The 24,489-nt window shown below is 42.8% G+C and overlaps 1 protein-coding gene across 8 annotated transcripts in view; it reads right to left on the bottom strand.

The window, feature by feature from the left end:
• The window catches only part of r3hcc1l (R3H domain and coiled-coil containing 1-like), a 324,625-nt gene that overhangs the window by 70,611 nt on the left and 229,525 nt on the right, over nt 1–24,489 (bottom strand). For all 8 annotated transcript variants that reach the window (XR_011882667.1, XR_011882670.1, XR_011882669.1 and 5 more), the window contains one exon: nt 15,307–15,447. Coding sequence is in view for 4 of the 8 variants with exons in the window: in XM_072239023.1 (XP_072095124.1) it covers nt 15,307–15,447 (141 nt within the window). In the remaining 4 variants the exon portion in view is untranslated. The remainder of the gene's footprint in view (nt 1–15,306; nt 15,448–24,489) is intronic.

Raw genomic sequence — 24,489 nt, 5'->3', positions numbered from 1 at the left:
TTCATCTTCAGCTTTTTTACAGACGGTGTGATGTTTGCTTCCAGAATTTGCTGGTATTTAACTGAATTCATTCTTCCCTCTACCAGTGAAATGTTCCCCGTGCCACTGGCTGCAACACAAGCCCAAAGCTTGATCAATCCACCCCCGTGCTTAACAGTTGGAAAGGTGTTCTTTTCATGAAATTCTGCACCCTGTTTTCTCCAAACATACCTTTGCTCCTTGAGGCTAAAAAGTTCTATTTTAACTTAATCAGTTCACAGGACTTGTTTCCAAACTGCATCAGGCTTGTTTAGATGTTCCTTTGCAAACTTCTGATGCTGAATTTTGTGGTGAGGACGCAGGAAAGGTTTTCTTCTGACGACTCTTCCATGAAGGTCATATTTGTGCAGGTGTCGCTGCACAGTAGAACAGTGCACCACCACTCCAGAGTCTGCTAAATCTTCCTGAAGGTCTTTTGCAATCAAACGGGGGTTTTGATTTGCCTTTCTAGCAATCCTAAGAGCAGTTCTCTCGGAAAGTTTTCTTGGTCTTCCAGACCTCAACTTGACCTCCACCGTTCCTGTTAACTGCCATTTCTTAATTACATTACGAACTCAGGAAACGGCTACCTGAAAAAGCTTTGCTATCTTCTTATAGCCTTCTCCTGCTTTGTGGGCATCACTTATTTTAATTTTCAGAGTGCTAGGCAGCTGCTTAGTGGAGCCCATGGCTGCTGATTGTTGGGACAAGGTTTGAGGAGTCAGGGTATTTATAAAGCTTTGAAATTTGCATCACCTGGCCTTTCCTAACGATGACTGTGAACAAGCCATAGCCCGAACAAGCTAACTAAGGTCTGAGACCTTGGTAAAAGTTATCTGAGAGCTCAAATCTCTTGGGGTGCCCAAACCTTTGCATGGTGCTCCCTTCCTTTTTTTTCCACTCTAAAATTGTACGAAACAAAAATAATACACTAATCTTGCTTAAATGTTGAAAAGAATGTTTCATCTTTAACTTTATGACTTTTGGAGATCAGTTCATCTTATACTCACTTAACTATTCACAGTAACAGAAATTTTGACCAGGGATGCCCAAGCTTTTGCATGCCACTGTAATTATGATAGCAAAAAAAAAAATACAATCACACAAAAAAAATAGCACCTTAGTCCCTGAGCATCTTGGTCTGTACATTCCCTCACCCCATAATGATATGCTGGTAATTAACTGCTGTAAGTGTAAATGAAGGCAGAGAATGGAATGGGGTGTCATACTGAGGGAATTGCTGAGCATGAAAGAAAGAACAGGGAAATAATAGCAGTGTGGGACTAATGGAATACTTAGACCCTGTTGACAGAAAATTGTAATAAAATATGATATAATCAGCATTACACCAGAATGTGACTTCAATTCTAATTAATAATGAGTTTTAAATGAAAGGTATTTGAATTTGCATGAGTCAGCTCAAATGGCAAACAGCTTTGCTTGATTATGTAAATAAATCATATTGGAGGCTGTTTATTCACAAGAACACAAGGAAACAGGAGTACCAGTAGGACTGGACGGAATGCATGTGAAAAGGGTGTTTCCATCAGTGGCAGACCAAAGGGCACAACCTTAGAATAAAGAGATGTCCCTTTAAAACTGAGATGAGGATTTTCTTTAGCCAGACGGTGGTGAATCTGCGGAATTTGTTGCGACAGAGGCTAAGTCACTGGGTATATTTAAGGTAGAAATTGATAGGTTTTTGATTGGTAAGAAGGGCTAATGGTCTTGGGGTGGTGGGAGAATGGCGTTGAAAGAAGTCAACCTTGAATGAATACTGGAGCAGACTTGATGGGCTAAATAGCCTAACTGCTGCTCTATACATTATGGTTCTATGGGCTGCTCCACCATTTAATATGACCACGGCTGATCTCAACTCCTGTTCTGTGTCACTTCTCCACATACCCCGCTATCTCTTGATCTGTCAAACATTTATCTGCTATCACTTTAGAAATGTTCCAGCTTCCATGCCCTGTCCCCACCTTTCATCAGCAATCAGGGAACCTCCCATAAAGTGGCAGACCACTGCCCAACTTGAGGATAAGCTGAGGAAGAGTTTCTAGAAAGCGATGACATCCCAGTTAATTTAAGTAATTATATTTTAGAAGGAAGCTGCCAATCAAAGATACAATTGAATAACTCTCAAGAGGCTTGCACTTCATTTGAAGTGACAAGCTTGACCTCTGTCTCAGCTTGTGGCAAAGCAACTAATCACTTGTCTTTAACAGGAGCACACAGTCTGTTTCACAGCAGCTACCCTCCTTGCAGCTTCATGGCAAAAACAGAACTTTTGGAAATGGAGTAGCTGTTGGAAGGGGAAAATGGGGGCTAATTCCCACACTCCAACGTCCCAAACCAGTGGCAGGGCAAGTGAAAGTTACACAGTTAGTCTTGCCTAGATTAAAGTGTATGCCTTATGAGGATAGGTTGAATGAGATAGAGCTTTTCTCTTTGGAGAGAAGGAAGATGAGAGGTGACTTGATGGACGTGTACAAGATGATAAGAAGCACAGATTGAGTGGACAGGTAGACACTTTTTTCCAGGGTGGAAATAGCTAATACCAGGTGCTTAATTTTACAGTGATTTGAAGAAAGTACGGGGGCAATGTTAGAGATAGATTTTTTTTACACAGAGGTGAGTGGCCGGAATGCACTTCCAGGGCTGGGGGTAATGGAAACATCCTCCCCACATCCACATTATCTAGGCCTTGCAACCCCCAAATTAACATTGACCTTCTGCCACTGAACATCCTGTTATTTGTTGGCATATAAAACAGTACAGCAGAGGAAAAGGCCACTCAGCCCACAATATTTGTAGAAACATAGAAAATCTACAGCACAATATAGGCCCTTCGGCCCCAATACTGCGCCGAACATGTACTTACTTAAGAAATTACCTAGGGTTACCCATAGCCCTCTATACTTCTAACCTCATGTACCTATTCCAAGATCCTCTCAAAAGACCCTATTGTATCTGCCTCCACCACCATTGCCGGCAACCAATTCCAGGCACTCATCACTCTCTGCGTAAAAAACTTACCACTGACATCTCCTCTGTACCTATTCCAAACACCTTAAAACTGTGCCCTCTCATATTAGCCATTTCAGCCCTGGGAAAAAGCCTCTGACTATGCGCATGATCAATGTCTCTCATTGTCTTAAACACCTCTATCAGGTCACCTCTCGCCATCCGTCGCTCCAAGGAGAAAAGGCTAAGTTCACTGAACCTATTCTCATCAGGCATGCTCCCCAATCCAGGCAACATCCTCGTAAATCTCCTCTGCATCCTTTCTATGGTTTCCACATGCTTCCTGTAGTGAGGTGACCAGAACTGAACACAGTACTCCAAGTGCGGTCTGACCAGGGTCCTATATTGCTGTAACATTACCTCTGGGCTCTTGAACTCAATCCATCGGTTGATGAAGGCCAATACAACGTATGCCTTCTTTAACACACAGCACAGCTTTGAGTGTCCTATGGAATCAGACTCCAAGATCCCTCAGATCCTCCACACTGCCAAGAGTCTTACCATTAATACTATATTCTGCCATCATATTTGACCTACCAAAATGAACCACTTCACACTTATCTGGGTTGAACTCCATCTGCCACTTCTCGGCCCAGTTTTGCATCCTATTGATGTCCCGCTGTAACTTCTGACAGCCCTCCACACTATCCACAACACCCCCAACCTTAGTGTCATCAGCAAATTTACTAACTCATCCCTCCACTTCCTCATCCAGGTCATTTATAAAAATCGTGAAGAGAAGGGGTCCCAGAACAGATCACTGAAGCACACCACTGGTCACCTTTGTATTGAACATGATTTCCAAAATAAAACAAATCTCTTTTATATGCACATGATCTACCTCTCCATTCCCTGTGCATCTAACACCATTACTGTATCTGGCTCCACCATCCTCTCTGATAACCTGTTCCACTCTTTGTATAAGAAATTGCCATGCACATAACCATTAGACTTCCTCTCTCACACCTTGTGCATAGGGTAGTACTGTAGCATAGTGGCTAGAATAATGTTTCACAGCATCAACGATCAGGGTTCAATTTCCATTGCTGCCAGTGAGGAGTGCGTCCATTTTCCCAGTGGCTTTCCTCTGGGTACTCTGCTTTCCTCAAACAATTTAAAGACATATAGATTCGTGTTAGCAAGTTGTGGGCACGTTGTTTGCACTGGAAGCATAGTGACACTTGCGGTTACCTCAAGCACATTACTGGATTGTGTTTGTCATTGGCACAAATGATGTATTTTATTGTATGTTTCAATGATTTGATGAAAATATATCATTTAAAGCTAGTGTAATCTGATCTAATCTCTGGTATTTGATAGTTCTATCCTGAGAAAAAGATTTGGGCTCTCTATCCTATTCAAGCCTCTCAATTTTATAGGATTTTCCCTGATCACTTCCAACATTCAGTGTTCAAGACATGCTTTTCGGAGATCTGAAGGGTACGAATCCTATTGCAGATGCTATAATCTGGATATAAAACTGCATCAGAAAGAAGGCACAGGAGTCTCAAGGTTCGTATCACTAGGTTCAGAAACAGTTATTACCCCTCAACCATCAGGATCCTAAACCAGAGGGGAAACATAGAAATATAGAAAATAGGTGCAGGAGTAGGCCATTCGTTCCTTCGAGCCTGCACCGCCATTCAGTATGATCATGGCTGATCATCCAACTCAGAACCCTGTACCTGCCTTCCCTCCATACCCCCGATCCCTTTAGCCACAAGGGCCATATCTAACTCCCTCTCGCCAATGAACTGGCCTCATCTGTTTCCTGTGGCAGAGAATTCCAGATTCACCACTCTCTGTGTGAAGAATCTTCACTTCCTACAACACTGAACTGTTCCCACAACCTAAGGACCAGTTTCAAGGACTCTTCATCTCATGTTCTTGATATTTATGCTTATTTATTATTATTATACATTTTTTCTTTCTTTTTGTATTTGCCCAATTTGTCTGCCCTGATGGTGCAGTCTTTCATTGACTCTATTATGGTTACCGGACTTACTGAGTATGCCCGCCAGAAAATGAATCTCAGGGTCGTATGTGGTGTCATATATGTACTTTGATAATAAATTTACTTTGAACTTTGGAGGTACTGAGTGAGTGGAGCAGCATGCGGGTGAGGAAAGGGATTGTCAACATTTTGGGTCAAAACCCTGCATCGCAACTGAGATTGGAGAGAAAAGACAGCTGGAGTAAGGAGAAGGGGGGAGGGGAAGATAGATGAAAGGAGGATGGAGGAGGGTGAGGATGATTGCTGCACGCTTGAGTGCTTGGGGGGGGCTTTGGGGTTCTAACATTTAGCTGTCATTCATTTTTTGGGGCACTCCTATGTTTTCATAGATGTTTGTGAAAAAGAGAATTTCAGGATGTATATTGTATACATTTTTCTGACATTAAATGTACCTATTGAATGATGGACAGGTGGGGGTGGGACAAGGGGAAGATGAGGGTGGAGACAGAGGATAGAAGGGGATAGGCAAGTTACCAGGGCTGGATTCAAACAAGGAAGGTGAATCTGGAACCATTATGGGAGAGGTGCAGGGCAAATGGATGGGATCTGGGGAGTGAAATTTGTGGGTAGGTAGCTGGATTGATTGGGGAGGGAGAGAGGGACCAGAATGGCTGATGGGGGGGCGTTCTGGAGCGTGGGTATGGGAACTGAAACAAAAATTCTACTTGGCTACTTCTACCTATCACCCAGCTACCTCTGACTCTCAATTACACCTACCTGTCATTCCTGACCTTTCTTTGGTCCACACCACCTACTGGACCCTGTCTCAACCTTCCACACTTCTTTGTATATCAGCTATAGAGTCACAGAATACTACAGCATAGAAAAAGGCCCTTCAGCCCTTGTGCCAAACTATTAATCTGCATAGTCCCATCGACCTCCACCTGGACCATAGCCCTCTGTACCCTTATCATCCACGCACCTCTCCAAACTTCTATTAAATATTGAAATCAAACCCATGCCCATCACTTCCACTGGCAGCTCATTCCACTTTCACCACACCCTGTCTTTCTTCCTCACTCCCAGTCCTGATGCAGAGGGTTGATATGAAATGTTGACAATTCCTTCTCCCTACAGATGCTGCTCGACAAACTGAGTTCCTCCAGCACGTTGCTTTTGGCTGACAGTCTCCGTGTTTCTTGGGGTAGAATGGGAATCTGGAAATGCAGGGAAACACAGCCCTGTTGGGAAGCAGGCTTCTTGCTTGTCTGATTTATGTGACATCCAACTCAGTCTAAGTTCTCACAAGAAACTGAATAACTGATCATTCATTATAATGAGAAAGAACTGTCCTTGGCGACCTAGTGACACCATTGAGCATAAACTCTGCACCGTGGAAGCTTCTCTCATCCCATGGTTAAAAAGATCCACCCCTAATCCACAGTGCACAGTATCACAAGTGGATGCAGAGGATTCTAGACTCAGCCAGCCCCATCTTCAGCACAACCTTCTCCACCGTTGAGGACATTTTCAAGAGGTAATGCCTCAAGAAGGCAGCATCCATCATTAAGGATCCTCAGCATCTGGACATGCCCTCTTCATATCATTGGGGACATGAGATTAAAATGAGATTTATTTGTCACATGTGTGTTGACGCATACAGGGAAATACTTTGTTTGCATCAACAACCAACACAGTCCAAGGATGTGCTGGGAGCAGCTCATGAGTATCGCCATGCTATGTAGCATGCCCATAACATATTATCCCTACCAGTACATCTTTGGAATGTGGAAGGGAACCAGAGCACCTTGAGGAAACCCACGCGGTCATGGGGAGAACGTACAAACTCCTTACAGTCTACGGTGGGAACTGAACCTGGGTTGCTAGTGCTGTAAAGCATTTTGCTACCATGTTGCTCTGCTACGCTACAGTAGTACCGAAACCTGAAGAGTCACACTCAATGATTTAGTTAGAGCTTTTTCCACTCTGTCATCAAGTTCTGTATGGTCCATGAACACTACTTCATAATTCTTTTCCTTTTGCATTATTTATTTATTTTATAATTTATAGTAGTATTGTCTCTGCACTGAACTGCTATCGCAAAACAACAAATTTCATATCATATATGTCAGTAATAATAATAAACCTGCTTCTGATTCTCCCAACAGTATATCACAATGCCAATTTGTTCAATTCTCCACTCATCAGAAGTTCTGAAGAGACAGACCAGAACTTAGCTTAGGGTTTCATCCAAATGACAGAACTTGCAGAAATAGAACACTCTGTCATTATAACTTTTATTCTGCATTGGACCTGAATCAATAAGGTCATTTTTGTAAATGTTTTGTAAATGTACAATCCTGGCCTCCTGGACGCTGACTCAGTGTACACAACCATTTAAAAATCAAAATTCATTAGCAGTTCTGATCTGTGTGATATTGCCCATCTTGAACCTTATACATCTGGCAGCAGGCAACCAACTGAACTGAGACATCTGGGAGACATCGTAATCTGACGATGAAATAAACATGAGCATCTACATTAGCTGATGATCCTCTTTTGATGAATGGTTTACTGATTTCCTGAATGTGTTAATCCAAGTATGGGAATGCTACAGTGGATGCAGTGTACTATTCAGAGAACTCACCCTCAACTCATTCTTCATGGCCAGATCTGGGCTGTGAACCTGGCCAGATTTTAATCAGAGGAACCACTGATAAATATCCATAAGATAATCAGCTTCTGATAAGAATTTGGGTCATCAGCAGAAGCACTAATGAACTTTCTTCCTCTTGCATCTGAATCATTAAGTGTAAGATTCAGGAAGTCATGTTGCAGCATTAGTTAGTCCACACTTGGAGTGTTGTCTGCAGTTCTGATCCACATATTACCAGAAGGATATGGAGGCTTTGGAAGATGCCAAAGGGTGATGTTAATCAGTTGATGTTGTGTACTTGGATTTTCAGAAGGCCTTTGACGAGTTGCCATACATGAGTCTGCTTAACAAGCTAAAAGCCCATGATATTACAGGAAAGATAAAGCAGTGATAAAGCAGTGACCAGTGGGCAAGAGGCAAAGAGTGGGAATAAAGGGAGCTTTTTCTGACTGGCTGCCGGTGCCTAGTGGTGTTTCACAGGGATCTGTGTTGGGACCGATTCTTTTTACATTACACTGTATATCAATGATTTGGATGATGAAATTGGTGACTTTGTTGCAAAGTTTTCAGACGATATGAAGATAGGTGGAGGGGCAAGTAGTTCTGAGGAAGCAGAGAGGCTAGAAAAGGACATAGAAAGATTAGGAGAATGGGCAAAGAAAATCAGAATCAGGTTTATTATCACCGGCATGTGACATGAAATTTGTTAACTTAGCAGCAGCAGTTCAACGCAATACGTAATGTAGCAGAGAAAATAAATAATAAATAAAATAATAAATAATAATCAATTACGTATGTTGAATAGATTTTAAAAATGTGCAAAAACAGAAATATTGTATATTTAAAAAAGGTAGTGGCCAAAGATTCAATGTCCATTTAGGAATCGGACGGCAGAGGAGGAGAAGCTGTTCATTAATCGCCAAATCTCTTCAAACTCCTAATGAAGTAAAACTGCTGTCTTGCCTTCTTTATAACAACATCACTATGTGGGGACCAGGTTAGGTCCTCAGAGAGCTTGACACCCAGGAACTTGAAGCTGCTCACTCTCTCCACTTCTGATCCCTCTACGAGGACTGGTACGTGTTCCTTCATCTTACCCTTCCTGAAGTCCACAATCAGCTCTTTCGTCTTACTGACGTTGAGTGGCTGGTTGTTGCTGTGGCACCACTCCACTATTTGGCATATCTCACTCCTGTACACCCTCTCGCCACTACCTGAAATTCTACCAACAATTGCTGTATCGTCAGCAAATTTGGTATTTGAGATGGTATTTAAGCTATGCCTAGCCACACAGTCATGTGTATATAGAGAGTAGAGCAGTGGGCTAAGCACACACCCCTGAGGTGCGCAAGTGTTGATCGTCAGCGAGGAGGAGATGTTATCACCAATCCGCACAGGTTGTGGTCTTCCGGTTAGGAAGTCGAGGATCCATTTGCAGAGGGAGGTACAGAGGCCCAGGTTCTGCAACTTCTCAATCAGGATTGTGGGAATGATGGTATTAAATGCTGAGCTATAGTCGATGAACAGCTTTTGGTTTGGGAATGTACAGTAAGTCTTTGTGGGGACACATTCATCCACACAGGTTTTAATGAAGTTGGTAACAACTGAAACATACTCATCCAGGCTTGAAGATGAATCCCTGAATACAGTCCAGTTCACCGAATCAAAGCAGTCCTGTAGATGCTCCTGTGCTTCCCTTGTCCATACCTTCCTGGTCCTCACTGCTGGTGCTGCAGTCTTCAGTCTCTGCCTATACTCAGGGAGTAGAAGTACAGCCAGGTGATCAGACTTCCTGAAGTGAGGGTGAGGAATAACATGGTAGGCATTCCTGATGGTGGTGTAGCAATGGTTCATTATATTGTGTCTTCTGTGTTGCAAGTGATCTGTTGATGGTAGTTGCTTAGTGATTTTTTCAGACTGGCCTGGTTAAAATCTCCGAAAACGATGGTGAAGGCATTAGAGTGCGCTGTTTCGTGCACGTTGATCCCATTGCTCAGATCAGCTAAAGCCTGCTTGACACTGACCTGAGGTGGAATGTAAACTGCTACCAAAATGACCTCGGAGAACTCCCGTGGTAGGTAAAAAGGACGGCACTTTACTGCGAGATATTCTAGGTCTAGTGAGCAGAATTGGGACAGCAGCAATATATTTGTGCACCAAGAAGAGTTGATCATGAGGCATACTCCTCTATCTCTGCTTTTGAGAGACTCTATACATCTATCCTGATGGTGTATAGTAATCCTGTTGATCTGGATCGTTGCATCCAGTTCGGAAGGGGTTAACCAGGATTCTGTGAAACAAAGGACACACGTGGTCCTAATGTCCCTCTGATTCAGCACCCTAGCTTTGAGATCGTTGATTTTATTCACCAGAGACTGCACGTTTGCCAGCAAGATAGTCAGTGCAGGGAGTTTAAAACCCCGCTTCTTGAAATGCACTTGTAACCCCGATCTATACCCGCGCTTCCTCCAAGGTGTCCTCTGTGGGCACTTCCGACCACAATTGGTGTTGTTTCCGTCAGTTTTAAGCAGTGATAGTTCATTTAAATGCATTAAGACATCTTTGTTGACTGTACTGACCTTAGAAGCAGTCGTGCTTTTTAGCTGTATCAGGCTGAAATGGGAATATTTGATAATATCCATTGAAAGTACTGCTGCCTCTTGAATTGTGCCTAGGCACCCCGGAAGGCAGATGGAATACAGTATCAGGAGGTGTACGGTCATGCACTTTGGCAGAAAGAATGAAAGGGTTCACTATTTTCTAAATGGAGAGAAAATACAAAAAACTGAGGTGCGAAGGGATTTGGGAGTCCTTGTGCATGATTCCCTAAAGATTAATTTGCAGGTTGAGTCTGTGGTGAGGAAGGCAAATGCAATGTTAGTATTCATTTCAAGAGGACTAGAATATAAAAGCAAGGATGTAATTTTGAAACTTTATAAAGCACTGGTGAGGCCTCACTTGGAGTATTGTGAGCAGGTTTGGCCCCTTACCTTAGAAAGGATGTGCTGAAACTGGAGAGGTTTCAAAGGAGGTTCACAGAAATGATTCCAGGGTGAATAGCTTGTCATATGAAGAATGTTTGATGGCCCTGGGCCTGTGTTCATTAGAAGTCAGAAGAATGAGGGGTGACCTCACTGAAACCTATTGAATGGTGAAATGCCTTGATAGAGTGGATATGGAGAGGATGTTTCCTATGGTGGGAGAGTCTAAGACTAGAGGACACAGTCTCAGAATAGACGGGCATCCTTATAGAATGGAGATGAGGAGGAATTTCTTTAGCCAGAGTAGTGAATCTGTGGAATTTTTTGTCAAAGGCAGCTGTACAGGCCAAGTCTTTATGTATATTTAAGGCAGAGGTTGATAGACTCTTGATTGGTCAGCCATGGGCCAAATGCCCTAGTCCTGCTCCTATACCTTATAGTCTTATGCTGTGGGGCAAGTTCTTTCACGCAGGGAGTGGTAAGTGCCTAGAATGGGCTGCCAAAGGGGTGATGCTGGAAGCAGATATGATAGTAGTGTTTTAGCAGGGAATGGAGCGATATGGATCATGTGCAGACAGAAAAGGATTCAGTTTAATTCAGTATCATGTTCAGTGAATACATTGAGAGCTGTAAGGTCTATTCCTGTGCTGTAGCATTCTACGTTAAGCTGACTGTTAACACCAACCCTAAAGATCAATTCACAACAAGCATCATGCAAAAAGTATGATTTAAAAATAAAAGTCTAGAAGAAAGTCAGTGAAAAGTCTGGGAGATGCACAAGAACCCATCACATTTCTCTGTTCAGATTCTGGGTGACTGGGTGTATGCTCCCCGTGTGCTGACCACTGCTTGATCCACACAGATAAGAGATAGAAGGGTTGTTACTATTCAATCGCCTAGGTGCTGATGTATCTGCTTATTATCAGATGGATGCACCAGTGGAGTCCCAGATGACTACAGGACCTGTCCGCAGGTGCAACGTTATGCTGGGAAAGCCAGCCCCCAGCTGATCGATAAGTCCAGAGCAGCACAGTGTAACTGACAGGGTCGCTGTCTGGATCGCCCAGCTGTCAAAACTGCCACGGAGATTGAATGAGGACACAAGATATAACAGATGCCAGAATCTGCAGCAAAAGGCAATCAGATGGAGGAACGCAGCAGGTCAAGCAGCATCTGTGGGGGTGTGTGTGGTGAAGAGCAGTTGATATTCAGGTCTCATACAACAATCCAGGAACAAGTTCTCCCACCCACAGTGCCTGTGCCAACCACTGATGCTGATATGCTGATTAATTTGCACATAGTTGATATCCTTTGTATTCGCTATCTGTTCATGTGCCTGTCTAAATTTATTTATTTTGCTAACAGTGCAGAACAGGCCTTTTCCGCCCAACTAGTCATGCCGCTCAGCAACCCACCAATGTAACTCTAGCCCAATCACAGGACAATTTATAATGACCAATTAACACACTAATTGGTGCGTCTTTGGACTTTAGGAAGAAACGGAGAGGCGGAGTGGTCAAGATGGCACTAAACAGTGACTGCTTTGCTTGCATCTTCGGAAACAGCTCTATTTTTATCTTTGATGTCTCTTTTTTTCCCTCTTCAAGGTTCTTTAGAAGACCCTGACCTGGAGTTACACTCTGACTTCGGTTCTTTGCAGGAATGGGGCCCGCCCCCAGGGCCTCACGACCAGCCACTTTTTGATATCCCAAGGATGCGGCCTGGAAGGCAAGCGCACCTTCGGGGTTCCAGATTTTCGTGGCTCTGGACACATGCTGATTCTAGGCCGGCGCCCGGTTCCCCTGACTAAAGTGTCGCTGGAGAACATGGAACATCGGGAGCAGCGGGTTAGCTGCTGGAGGTTGTATGTCTGGAGAGCTGTGCCTTTATGGGGCTGACTCTCTGGGCACAGAGCTCGGAAAAAGCGTCGCAACAGACTTTTAACATCACAAGTCAGCGAGTTGTTTGTTATGTGTCCCCTCTCGTTGTGAAATGGGAACACCTGTTTTTCCCTTATTAGGGAGAGGGAGAGGGAGAGAGAGAGGGGGAGAGAGAGAGCGAGCGCGCCTGTGGTATATTGAGTGACCAGGTGAATGAGTAGTTTTTTGGGTACTGCAAGTCTTGTGTCTTTATTGATGCTTTGCTGAATGCTTGAGTGCTCGGTGGAGGGTGTTGATGCTTTTTTACTGGTGGGGGTGGGGGGGTCGTTGCTTTGCTGCTGCTTATGCATGGGGAGCTGGGGGGGGCTTTGGGGTTCTAACGTTTAACTGTCATTCATTCTTTGGGGAACTCCTCTGTTTTTGGGATGTTTGCGAAGAAAATGAATTTCAGGATGTATATTGTATACATTTCTCTGACATTAAATGTACCTATTGAACTGGAGCACCTGGAGGAAATCCTTGTGCTCACAGAAAGAATATACAAACATCTTACAGGCAGTGGCAGAATGGATCTCCGGCTCTGATGCTCTGAGCTGTAACAGCGTTGCACTAACCAGTACACAACCATGGTGTGCCCCTTGGCCTCTAAAAGTCTCCGGCTGCTGATTTCCTCCCATGGTTTCATAATTTGCACTGTGCTTGAATGTTTCTACTATTTATACAAAACAATTAAAAAGTTACTTGTTCAAGAAACCTAAATGAAAACAACCCAATAAACTTCAAGCAGCTCACTGAAAATAAATAAGCAAGATATGACCCTCTACACACTCTTCCCTCCAGTACCGTTTCCTCCCACTGCAGTCAATGAGTGCACAAGACAGGGGCCACTTGGCCTAGCACAGGTTCAGCAGGCAGACTTTCCAGTCTCAGGGCAAGAAGTGCAAGAATGATTTTGTCTATCTTCAGGGCTCCATCAGGAGTTCTATAACAGAGGTGTGACTGGGAGTATCGAACCACTGACGGAAGATGTGATTCTGCCTGTACTTGGGAGTCCGGCTTCTCTTTGGCAGTAAGGAAGACAAATACAATTTTAGCACTCATTTTGAGGGGACCAGAACATTAAAGCAAGGATGGAACGTTGCGACTTTATAAGGCATTGGTCAGATCACACTTGAAGTACTGTGAGCAGTTTTCGGCCTCATATCTAAGGAAGGATATGCTAGCATTAGAGAGAGTCCAGAGGAGATTTACGAGAATGATATTGAGAAAGAAAGGGTTAACATGTGAGGAACATTTAATGGCTCTGGGCTTGTACTGGCAGGAGTCTGGAAGGATGAGGAGGGGTTAATCTCACTGAAACCCATAGAATACAGAAAGGCCTGGACAGAGTGCATGTGGAGGGGATGTTTCTGATAGAGGAGGAATCTAGGACCAGAGGTCACAGCCTCAGAACAGGACTTCTCTAGAACAGAGATGAGAAATTTCTTTAGCCAGAGAATGGTGATTCTCTGGAACGCCTGGTGAACAGTGGAGGCCAGTCACTGGGTATACTTAAAGTCAGGGTTATAGGTTCACAATTAGTAAGGGTGTCAAAGGTTCTGCAGAGAATGTGGTTGAGAGGTAAAAATAAATCTGCCATGATCCAGTAGTGAATCAGGCTGAATGTACCAAATGCCCTGATATGGTCACCTGGTTTAGTATGTAAACACCAGCAGTTCTGAGTGGCCTTTGAAGCAGAATAATCACATCATAGTCTTTTCTTTCCCTGTTTAATTTTTCTCTTGGAAATCTCCCACACAGGTATTCGTCTTACTTCTGATAGCAATATTGCTGGCTGCTGAGCTTGGCTTAGGATCTTTGTTCTAGCACTGGAAAACTAATTAAAACTTTAGATGACATTTGGCAAGGGTTTTCCCTTGTAAATAAAACACAGTGTCTTGAGGTTCAGCAGTTATAGAGCTTACATTAAATTACACACCTTACACACGTGTATATTCTGAAGGTATGGGATATTTGTCATTGTGTTTCACAGGCAGCCATTTAACAGAGTACACAAAAGATAAATGTATTTAAATGCACCAAAGCTTTTACTGGCAATAGGTTGTTCAGCATTTGGACTGCTACACTGAGTGGAGCACCCATTCATATGAGGTGAAACTGAGAAGATAGTAGGTCATTCTTATTTATTTACAGATACCATGCAGAACAGGACCTGTCAGCCCAACGCGCCACACAGCTTGGCAAACCAGCTTTTTAACATTAGCCTAATCACAGGACAATTACAAATGGCCAACTAATCTGATGAAGGGTCTCGACCTGAAATGTCGACAGATTATTCACTTTCATAGATACTGCCTGGCCTACTGAGTTCCTCCAGCCTTTTGTGTGTGTTGTTCTAGATTTCCTGTATCTGCAGAATCTCTCGTGTTTGATAACCTACTAATCAATACGTCTTTGCACCCTGGGAGCAACTGGAGCACCTGGAGGAAACCTACACCCTCATGGGGAGAATGTGCCAACGCCTTACAGACCGTGCTGGAAGTGAATTCTAAATTTTGGAACGGCCCGAGCTGTAGTAGCATTGTGCTAACTGCTTTGCCACCATGGCATCCTGTAAACTAAATTTTACATGGCAAATGCAAATGATATCAATACCTTTGCCCAACTTGGGTTACAAGGTTGTTGCCCATCCAACACAGATTGTAAGTCAAGGTCTTGAACTGTGTCACACTCACTCACACAGCAGCTGCAGAGCTCTGAAAGCTCTAAGTCTCAAATCATTGAGCTTACCTCGAGCTGCCTTCAGCTTTTGGCGTTCAGCTTCCCGCTCTGCCTTGGTTTGATTGCTTTTTACGCCCAGGGCTCCAATAACCAGCCTTCGAGCCAGCATGGCGCTTGTCTGAGGTCGTTCCTTTGCTGGAAGGAGAAATTCTGAAACAAGAGAGTTGGGAACAGAGGACTTAGTTCTTTTTTTAAACCATGGATATCAAGCAGAGACCGCAATTGAACAGAATGGAACTTTTACATAGCATACTGGCAGACAAAATAAACAGTAATTCATAGATAACAGCTCGTTTAATAGTAGTATACACAGCAGTTATGGCCACATTAAAACAATTACATTCATTTTCAATTACGTGGCTTTTGTAAATCACACTATAAGATGTGAAAGAAAATTACTTCAGAAAATGTGATCTTATAATGTCATTGCAGAAGAGCAATGTTTCACTGTTTAGAGGTCACTAAATCTGTCATATTAATGGCTCAGAATGCATTTGCAAAGGAAATTATATTTGCACACTTTTGATCCGCCTTTCTTAAAATCACAACTTTGTGTGCTTTATTTAATGTTTTGGATGAAACAGCCTGCTCGATTGATTCTTATGGTTCCGCAAAATCTGGAAAATAAAAATCCCTGCCATCTTAAGTCATTTAAATAATTGGTCGCCTTCCTTTGATAGGTACAACATGCAAGCATACAAACAAAATCTCTTTCCCTGCCACTGAATAAGCATATTCGTCATGCATTATTCAACTAACTGGTTACAAATTGCCAAATCATTACTACCTTTCAGTGCCTAATCATGGAAGCAATGCGGTTCTTTCTCAAGGATCTGCATAAATAACATAGAGTCAGGGAAATTACCTGTGAGCCCTCGTACTTCAGATAATAAATGCCATGGCTGTGTGCACCTCTAAGTGGGAAGCGGTGTGTGATTTTAAATTTAATCTAACTCTAACAGCAGTTTTAATGAGGCATTTTATCCGATTGGAAATTGTTATGCTCTGCTCTGCTTTATTTCAGAATCTATATCCATTGCCATATGGTAGTTTTACCCATTATTTGATAGAGATATACCATATATTGAGCCTGTGGTTCTACTTTGTTAGGAGTTTGAGGCAATATGGTATGTCACGAAAGACATACAAAAATTCCTATAGATCTATGATGGAGTGCATTCTGACTGGTCACATCACAGATTGGTATGCAATCACCAATGCACAGGATGGAAAGAGGCTGCCGAGGGTTGTAGACTCAGCTGGTTCCATTATGAGAACATTACTCCCCACCATTGAGGACATATTTGAGAGGCCTCTAGGAGGCAGCATCCGCATTAAGGATCCTCACTATCTGGGACATGGCCTTATTACTACCATCAGAGAGGAAGTACAAGAACCTGGAGACCCATACTCAATGATTTAGGAACAGCTTCTTCCCGTCTGCGTCCAGTTTCTGAATGGATAATGAACTCATAAACGATATCTCACTTATTTGTTACTTCTATTTTTGCACTACTTAATTAATTTATATATATATTGACTGTAATTCACCATTTTTTCTCTGTTACTATGTATTGCAATGTACTGCTGCCGCATAACAACAAAGTTCACAACATATGCCGGTGATGTTAAGCCTGATACTGATTTTGTGAACAGTACCTCATTATTCCTTTTTTTGGCATTATTTATTTTGCAATTTATAGTAATTTTTATATCTTTGCAGTCTACTGCTGGTGTAAAACATCAGATGAATGTCATAAAAGTTGATGATAATAAATCTGAATCTGACCTAACAAAATTTAATTGGATACCCACTCCTCGGTGTCAACCTTCTGAGGAATATCAACAACACTAACTGGCCCAGCATTCAGGAATGGGTAGAACAGGATATTACAGAAAAATGGACGTCATGCTCATAAAAATACCTCATATTCCATCTGGGTGGCCTCCAACCTGATTGCATAAACATCAATTTCTCAAGCATCCGACAACTTCTCCACTCCTTCCCCATTTTGTCTCCCCTCTTATCCTTTTACCTTCTCCTCACCTGTCCATCACGGCCCTCTGGTTTCAGCCCACTCCTTCCCTTTATCCTATGGCCCACTCTTCTCTCCTATCAGATTCCTTCTTCTCCAATCCTTTCACCTTCTAACTTCTTACTTCATCTCCACTCTCCCTCCCACCTTTCCCCTCACCTGATCTCAACTATCGCTCACCAGATTGTACTTCTCTTGCTCCCGTTACATTCTGGCTTCTGCTCCCTTCCTTTCCAGTCCTGATGCATGTCGACTCTGCATTCCTTTCCACAGGTGTTGCCTGCTTTGCTACACTTTGTGTATGTTGCTCAATGTTTCCAGCATCTACAAAATCTCATGTGTTTATGCTTTGCAGGGATGCAGAGTAGTTCAGCATTTTCTGAAGGTATTAAAAGATTTTCAGCTTCTGCAGTAATTTGTTTTCGTGCTCTCAGATTCAAATTAGCCCTCCACCAACTTTTTGGGTACCTTTATCTCAGCAGACACATCAGTAGGTACAGGGATGGTCTTTTGCTGCTGTAGCCCATCTACTTCAACGTTCAACATGTTGTGTGTCAGAGATGCTTTTCTGCACACCACTGTTGTAATGCATTATTATTTGAGTTACTGTCAACTTCCTGTCAGATTGAACCAGTCTGGTTATTCTCATCTGACTTCTCTCATTAACAAGGCGTTTTCACCCACAGAACCGCGATAACTGGATGTTCTTTTGTTTCTCGCACCATTCTCTGTAAAGTCTAAAGACTGTTGTACACAGACATTTGAGGAGATCAACTTCCTGAGATACTCAAACCACCTCAACAGGCACCAACAATCATTTCACAGCCAAAGTCACTTAGATCACATTTCTTCCCCTTTCTGATGTTTGGTCTAAACAACTCAACTGCTTGATAGTGTCTATGTTTTTATGCATTGAGATGCTGCCACGTGATAGGCTGCTTAGGTATTTGTATTAATGAGTAGGCATATTGATGTACCTAATAAAATGGCCATTGAGTGTACAATGGTGAAATCAGGGTGCTGCCTGCAATGCTCACACCGCAAGAAATGCTGCCGAGAATCAGTACAGAATGATATATTAAAACTAAAAGCCCACTAGTTTTTAATTATAACATCTGTATTTTATTAATGCTTTGCACAAATGTGATCAGCTAATTTGGGAGTGGTGGATTAATGGAGAGATAATTCAGCTCCACACACTGGGAAGCACGCAAACCATGTCTTTCAGGACTGACTGTTGGCTTGCAGTTCCAGTACACTGGAGATTCTTAATGTACCGCTCAATGACAGGATTATTATAGCACAATCCCTGTAATAGAATTTAGAAGCGGTGATTTCAAGTGCAGCTTGAAAATTGCAGTTATGTCGATCATGAAACCATTCTTTCTGGCTGTTAATACATCAAGTTTCCTTAAAAGAAAAAAGCACTAATGTTGCAAATTTGAAATAAAAGCATCATGCGGGAAATGTGCATGAGCACGCAGAGAGAAAGCAGCTTAGGTGTTCAACAATGTTACAGAACCAGTTTGCCTTTCCCATTTGTGCCTTCACTAACTGGCCTATTTCGCACTCCACTATCATTCCTTCCGTACTGAAGGGCGTTGACATTTGCAGGCTGCCCCCAGCACAATGCTCAAATTTCAAAGTTCAAAGCAAATTTATTATCAAAGTGTATACATGGTATACAAACTTGAGATTTGTCTTCTTGCTGGCAGCCACAAAACAAAGAAACACAACAGAACCCATTTAAAGAAAAAAACACACACACAGCGAAGACCATCAAACGCCTAATGTGTGGAAAAAATGAACAAATTGTGCAAACAATAAAAAGTATACAAATAACATTAACCCCAGGGTCCCCGAAGTACCTCAGTGCTGTGCCGGTGGTTGCAGGCCAGAGCTCTAGAGTCAATTCAGTACTGAACCACTCAAGCAAGTCCCACAAATAGTAAAAAAAATAGACAAAAACACAAGTTCTCCAAAGAATTCCAAAAGATTTGTCATGCTAGATTTTCTTTTAAGGAAACCATAATGACTTTGGCTTATTTTGTCATATACCACCAATTACTCCAAAACCACATCCTTAACAATCGACTCCAACATCTTCCCAACCACTGAGGTCAGGATAAATGAACTTTTCAGAGTGACATTTTCAATTTTCCAGTCCATTCCAGAATCTAGCGATTCCTGAAAGATCATAACTAATGCCTCCACAACCTCTTCAGCTACCTCTTTTAGACCCCTGGGGTGTAGTCCATCTGATCCAAGAGAGTTATCTATCTTCAGACCTTTCAGTTTCCCAAACATCATCTCTCTCACAATAGCAACTGTACTCACTTCTGTTGCTTGTTACTCTTGAACTTCCAGCATACTACTAGTATCTTCCACAGTGAAGACTGATGCAAAATATTTATTTTGTTCATCCGCCATTTTCTTGAATCTCCGTTACTACCTCTTCAGCATCATTTTCCAGTGGTTTAATATCTACTCTCACCTTTCTTTTACCTTTTATATATCTGAAAAACCTTCCAGCATAATTCTTGATATTATTGGCAAGCTTACCTTCATAGTTAATCTCCCACCAATGACTTTTTTAGTTGCTTTCTGTTGACTTTTAAAAGTTTCCCAATCAGCTAACATCCCACCATTTTTTGCTCTATTATATGCCCTCTCTTTTACTTTTATGTTGGCCTTGACTTCCCTTGTCAGCCATGGTTGTGTCATCCTGCCTTTAGAATATTTCTTCTTTGGGATGTGCCTATCTTGTGCCTTCCGAATTGATCCCAGAAACTGCAGCCATTGCTGCTTTGCCATCATCTCCACTAGTGTCCCCTTCCAATCAACTTTGCCCAGCTCCTCTCTCATGCCTCTGTAATTCCCTTTACTCCACTGTAATACTGATATCTGAATTTAGTTACTCCCTCTCAAATTACAGGGTGAATTCTATCATATTATGATCACTGTTTCCTAAAGCTTCCTTTACCTTAAGCTCCTTCATCATATCTGGTTCATAACACAACACAGAACCCAGAACTGTTGATCCCCTAGTGGGTTCAACCATAAGTTACTCAAAAAACCCACCTTGGAGGCATTCCACAAATTTTCTATCTTGGGATCTAGCAACAACTTGATTTTCCCAATCTACCTACATATTGAAATCCCTCATGATTAACATAACATTGACTTTTTGACATGCTTTTCCTGTCTCCTGCTGTAATTTGTAGACCACATTCTGACTACTGTTCAGAGCCTGTAAGTAACTCCCATCAGGGTCTCCTTATCCTTGCAGTTTCTTATCTCTAACCAGAAGGATCTTCTCATCCTATATCACCTCTTTCCAAAGATTTGATTTCATTTTTCACCAGCAGAGCTACTCTTCCTCCCCCACAGCCTACCTCTGTCTGTGTATCCTTGGATATTAGGCTCCCACTTAGAATCATCTTTCAGCCATCATACCTGCCAATCTCTAACTGCGCTACAAGATCATCTACGTTATTTTGTGTGCAACATGCATTCAAATAGAACTTCAGTCCTGTATTTGTCACTCTTTTACACTGCAACCCATCCAAATGACTGCAATTTTACCCTATCATCAGTCTGTCCTTCCTGACAGTCTCACTATACACTACCTCGGCTGTAAACCAACATCCCTGTCCTCAGCCCTATCACTCTGCTTCCCATTCCCATGCCAAATTAGTCTAAACCCTCCCCAACAGCTCTTGCAAACCTGCCCGCAAGGATGTTGCTCCCCCTTGGGTTCGGGTGTAGCCTGTCCCTTTTGTACAGGTCATACCTTCCTCAGAAAGGAGACCAGTGATTCATATATCTGAAACCCTTTCCTCTGCACCAGTTCCTCAGCCACAAATTTATCTATCAAATCATCCTATTCTACCTTCACTGGTGCATGGCACAGGCAGCAATCCAGAGAATACCACCTTGGAGGTCCTGCTTTACAGCTTTCTACCTAGCTCTCTAAATTCTCTCTTTAGGACCTCCTCTCTTTTCCTTACTTTGTCTTTGGTACCAATATGTACCAAGATGTCTGGCTACCTCCCCCTTTAGAATGTTGTGGAAACAATTTGAGACATCCTTGACCCTGGCACCTGGGAGACAACATACCATCTGAGTCTCTCTATTGCATCCACAGACTCTCCTATCTTCTCCTTTAACTATGGAATCTCCCATCACCACTGCATTCCTCCTCTGCCTTCTTTGTTTCTGAGTGGCAATGCCAGATTCAGTGCCAAAGACCTGGTTGCTGCCGCTCCCTCCCAGTAGGTCATTCCCCCCAAACAGCATTCAAAATGGTACACCTGTTATTGAGGGGAACAGCCATAGGGGTAATCTGTACTGGCTGCCTAGTTCCCTTTGCTCCCCTGATGGTCACCCATTCACCTGCTTCCTGCAACCTCGGGGTGACTACCTCTCAGTTTCCCTTATGAGCCGAGGGTCATCGATTGCAGCTCCAGTTCTTTAACATGTTCTCTGGGGAGCTGCAGCTTGATACTTCCGGTGCAGATGTGGTTTTCTGGGACGCTGGACGTCTCCTAGAATTCTCACATCTCACACACAGCCCCTGGAACCATTCTTACTGCCCTAACTATACAATTAAGAGATGAAGAATGAGCAAGAAAAAGCTTATCAGATACTTACATTGCCCACAACTGTTATTGCCCAACCCTACTGAGCCAAAGCCAAAAGTCTCCCCACTCTAACACTGTCCCACTTTATCTCGCTGGCACCACCTTGCTGGAATTAACTCAGACTATATTGGTCATTGACTTAAACAATATATTTTACTATATGTTTATATGTACATGTGATAAATAAAGCTAATCTTTAGCTTTGCCATTAAATCTTTCCTGTGTCTCTGTCAGAAATGCTATTATATCTTCTAGGGTTCTTGGGCAATAAAATGTTGTCTATCTTAGAGCAAAAATGTTCCATGTTTGTGGGACTTGGGCTGATTGAATAGCCATAATTAAATCAGGAACGATCAAATCAAAGGGCAGGAAAAATATTGGCAAATTGGTTTTATATTTGTTTTTAGAGATAAGGCACTTAGGCCCAAAGAGTCCAACTACACCCATGTGACCAATTAACCAATGAAATGCCCCTAATGTATCTGCCTCTTCCACCACCCCTGGGAGAGCATTCCACGCCCTGCAGTTTCTTACAGTTGCAGGTTGAGCAGCTACCATACTAAGTCGTGAAGATCAGGATAGGATCGATAAAAATTAATGACGGTTATTGGAGAGGATATATCCAGCTCTTTACTGTTGTCAAATTCAGATACAGCTCCTGACAGGATTTGTTGTCAGACATTCCCAGTGGGATTTTAACAGAACTTCATACATAGTATTGAGAGGCAGAAAAAAAGAACAGAAAGTTTCTGCATAGCAATCACCACAGGATTCACTCCCACTTGTAATATCATCTTTACTAGACCCTGAACTTGTGCACAGGACTTACAGCATTTATTATGCTTTAATGCACTTCCAAACTGTTCCTGTCCTCAGCTCCCATGGAAATTCTCAGTGCATTTTACAATAGGCATTGACTGTTTCATGCCAGGGGTGAGGTGACAGTAATGTCGCTGCAAAGTTCAAAGTTCAAATTTATGCAACCTTACACATATCAAAGACCACCACACATCCAAAGTGAAGAAGAGGACAAATTCCACAAATAGAAAAAAAAAGGAAATAAGTAACACATAGAAAGTACAGTGCAGAGCTCCCAATAGTGTGGAGCCTGTTCAGCACTGAGGCGAGTGAAATGAGCCGAGGAGCCTGATGGCCACAAGGCAACAACTGCTCTTGAACACGGCAACGTGGAACCCAAGACTCTTGCAACTCTCACCCAATAGTAGTAGTGAGGAGAGAGAGAGAGAGACCAGTCAAATACAGCCAGGTATGCTGTACACCATTTCCATTTCTGCTCTTGGCCTTGTCGATTTTAATCTTGTTCATTGCTTTAACCGGCACAGAGTAATGGAACTGAACGTGGGTTCATCTTCCGCTGTCTGTCCCTGAAGGCTGCCCTGGCTGTATCTGCATCCTCAAGCGTCCAGTTTGCTAAATCCCCAAGAGATCACTAAATTGCCAGTTCATTAAGATGGTTCAAAAGTACATCCCTTGAAGGAAAATTACAGGCTGCGGACTGCAGCAATCACAGTTCGGTATCTAGTAGCTTTGTGAGCTGCCCGCAAAACGTCACTGTAGGTCGCTAGTGCATCTTGGGTATATACAGAGTAAATATGCCTAGTCGTAATCCATATTGAGCATGTAGCACAGCTGTCCTGAGCACTCTTTATGGCACTTCAGTCCTGTATCACAAGGTGTCACTGTGCATAACAACATCAGTCTCCGTGAAACTGAGGTACTGCAGGTGATTGAAATCTGGAATAAAAACACCAAACGCAGGCTATTCCACTTTTCTTTCATCAGCATCCTTCATAATCTTGAAGCTTATATAACTGCGGCTGGGGTCTCAACTTGAACTACATACTGTACACACAATAACCTTGTGCTTGCTGACGTTTACTAGCTCCCATGAAGCGAAGAATCAATTACTGATTTTATTATTCCCTTTTATTTCAGGCTGTACTAGCAAAACCAATGCCCATCTGTAACTGCCCTTGAGAAGATTGCAGTGAGCTGCTGTTCCTCTGATAACTGGGAAGTAATGGACATCTTGTTCCAGGAACTGGACTCAGCAATAAGTCAGGGAAGTGTGTGCCTGGGGAAGGGAAAACTACAGGTGGAGCTCCAGTGAACCTGAAGCCACTGTCCTTGGCAATAAGGCTTGTGGGTTTGGGAGGTGCAACTAAAGTTAGTCATTCCATTTCTCTAAATTCTTCCAGCTCCAAGATGGCTCTTTGCCTCTTTACTAGTTACACCATGATTTGGCAGTCGGGTAATGGAAATTTAGAGATTTTATAAAGAATTATTTGTCCCATGTACATCAAAACATACACTGAAATGCTTTGTTTGTGCCAAACCAAATCAATGAGGTTTATGCTGGTCACCCTGCAATTGTCGCTGCACTTCCAGCACCAACGCAGCAGGCCCACAACTCACTAACCCCTAACCGGTACCTCTTTGCACTGTGGGAGGAAATTGGAGCACCCAAAGGAAACTCACATAGTCATGGGGAG

The sequence above is a fragment of the Mobula birostris genome, chromosome 21, assembly GCF_030028105.1.
Source record: "Mobula birostris isolate sMobBir1 chromosome 21, sMobBir1.hap1, whole genome shotgun sequence".
Taxonomy (NCBI): Eukaryota; Metazoa; Chordata; class Chondrichthyes; order Myliobatiformes; family Myliobatidae; genus Mobula; species Mobula birostris.
The sequence above is the reverse complement of the archived record's forward strand: the minus strand, read 5'-3'. Positions and strand labels throughout refer to the sequence as shown.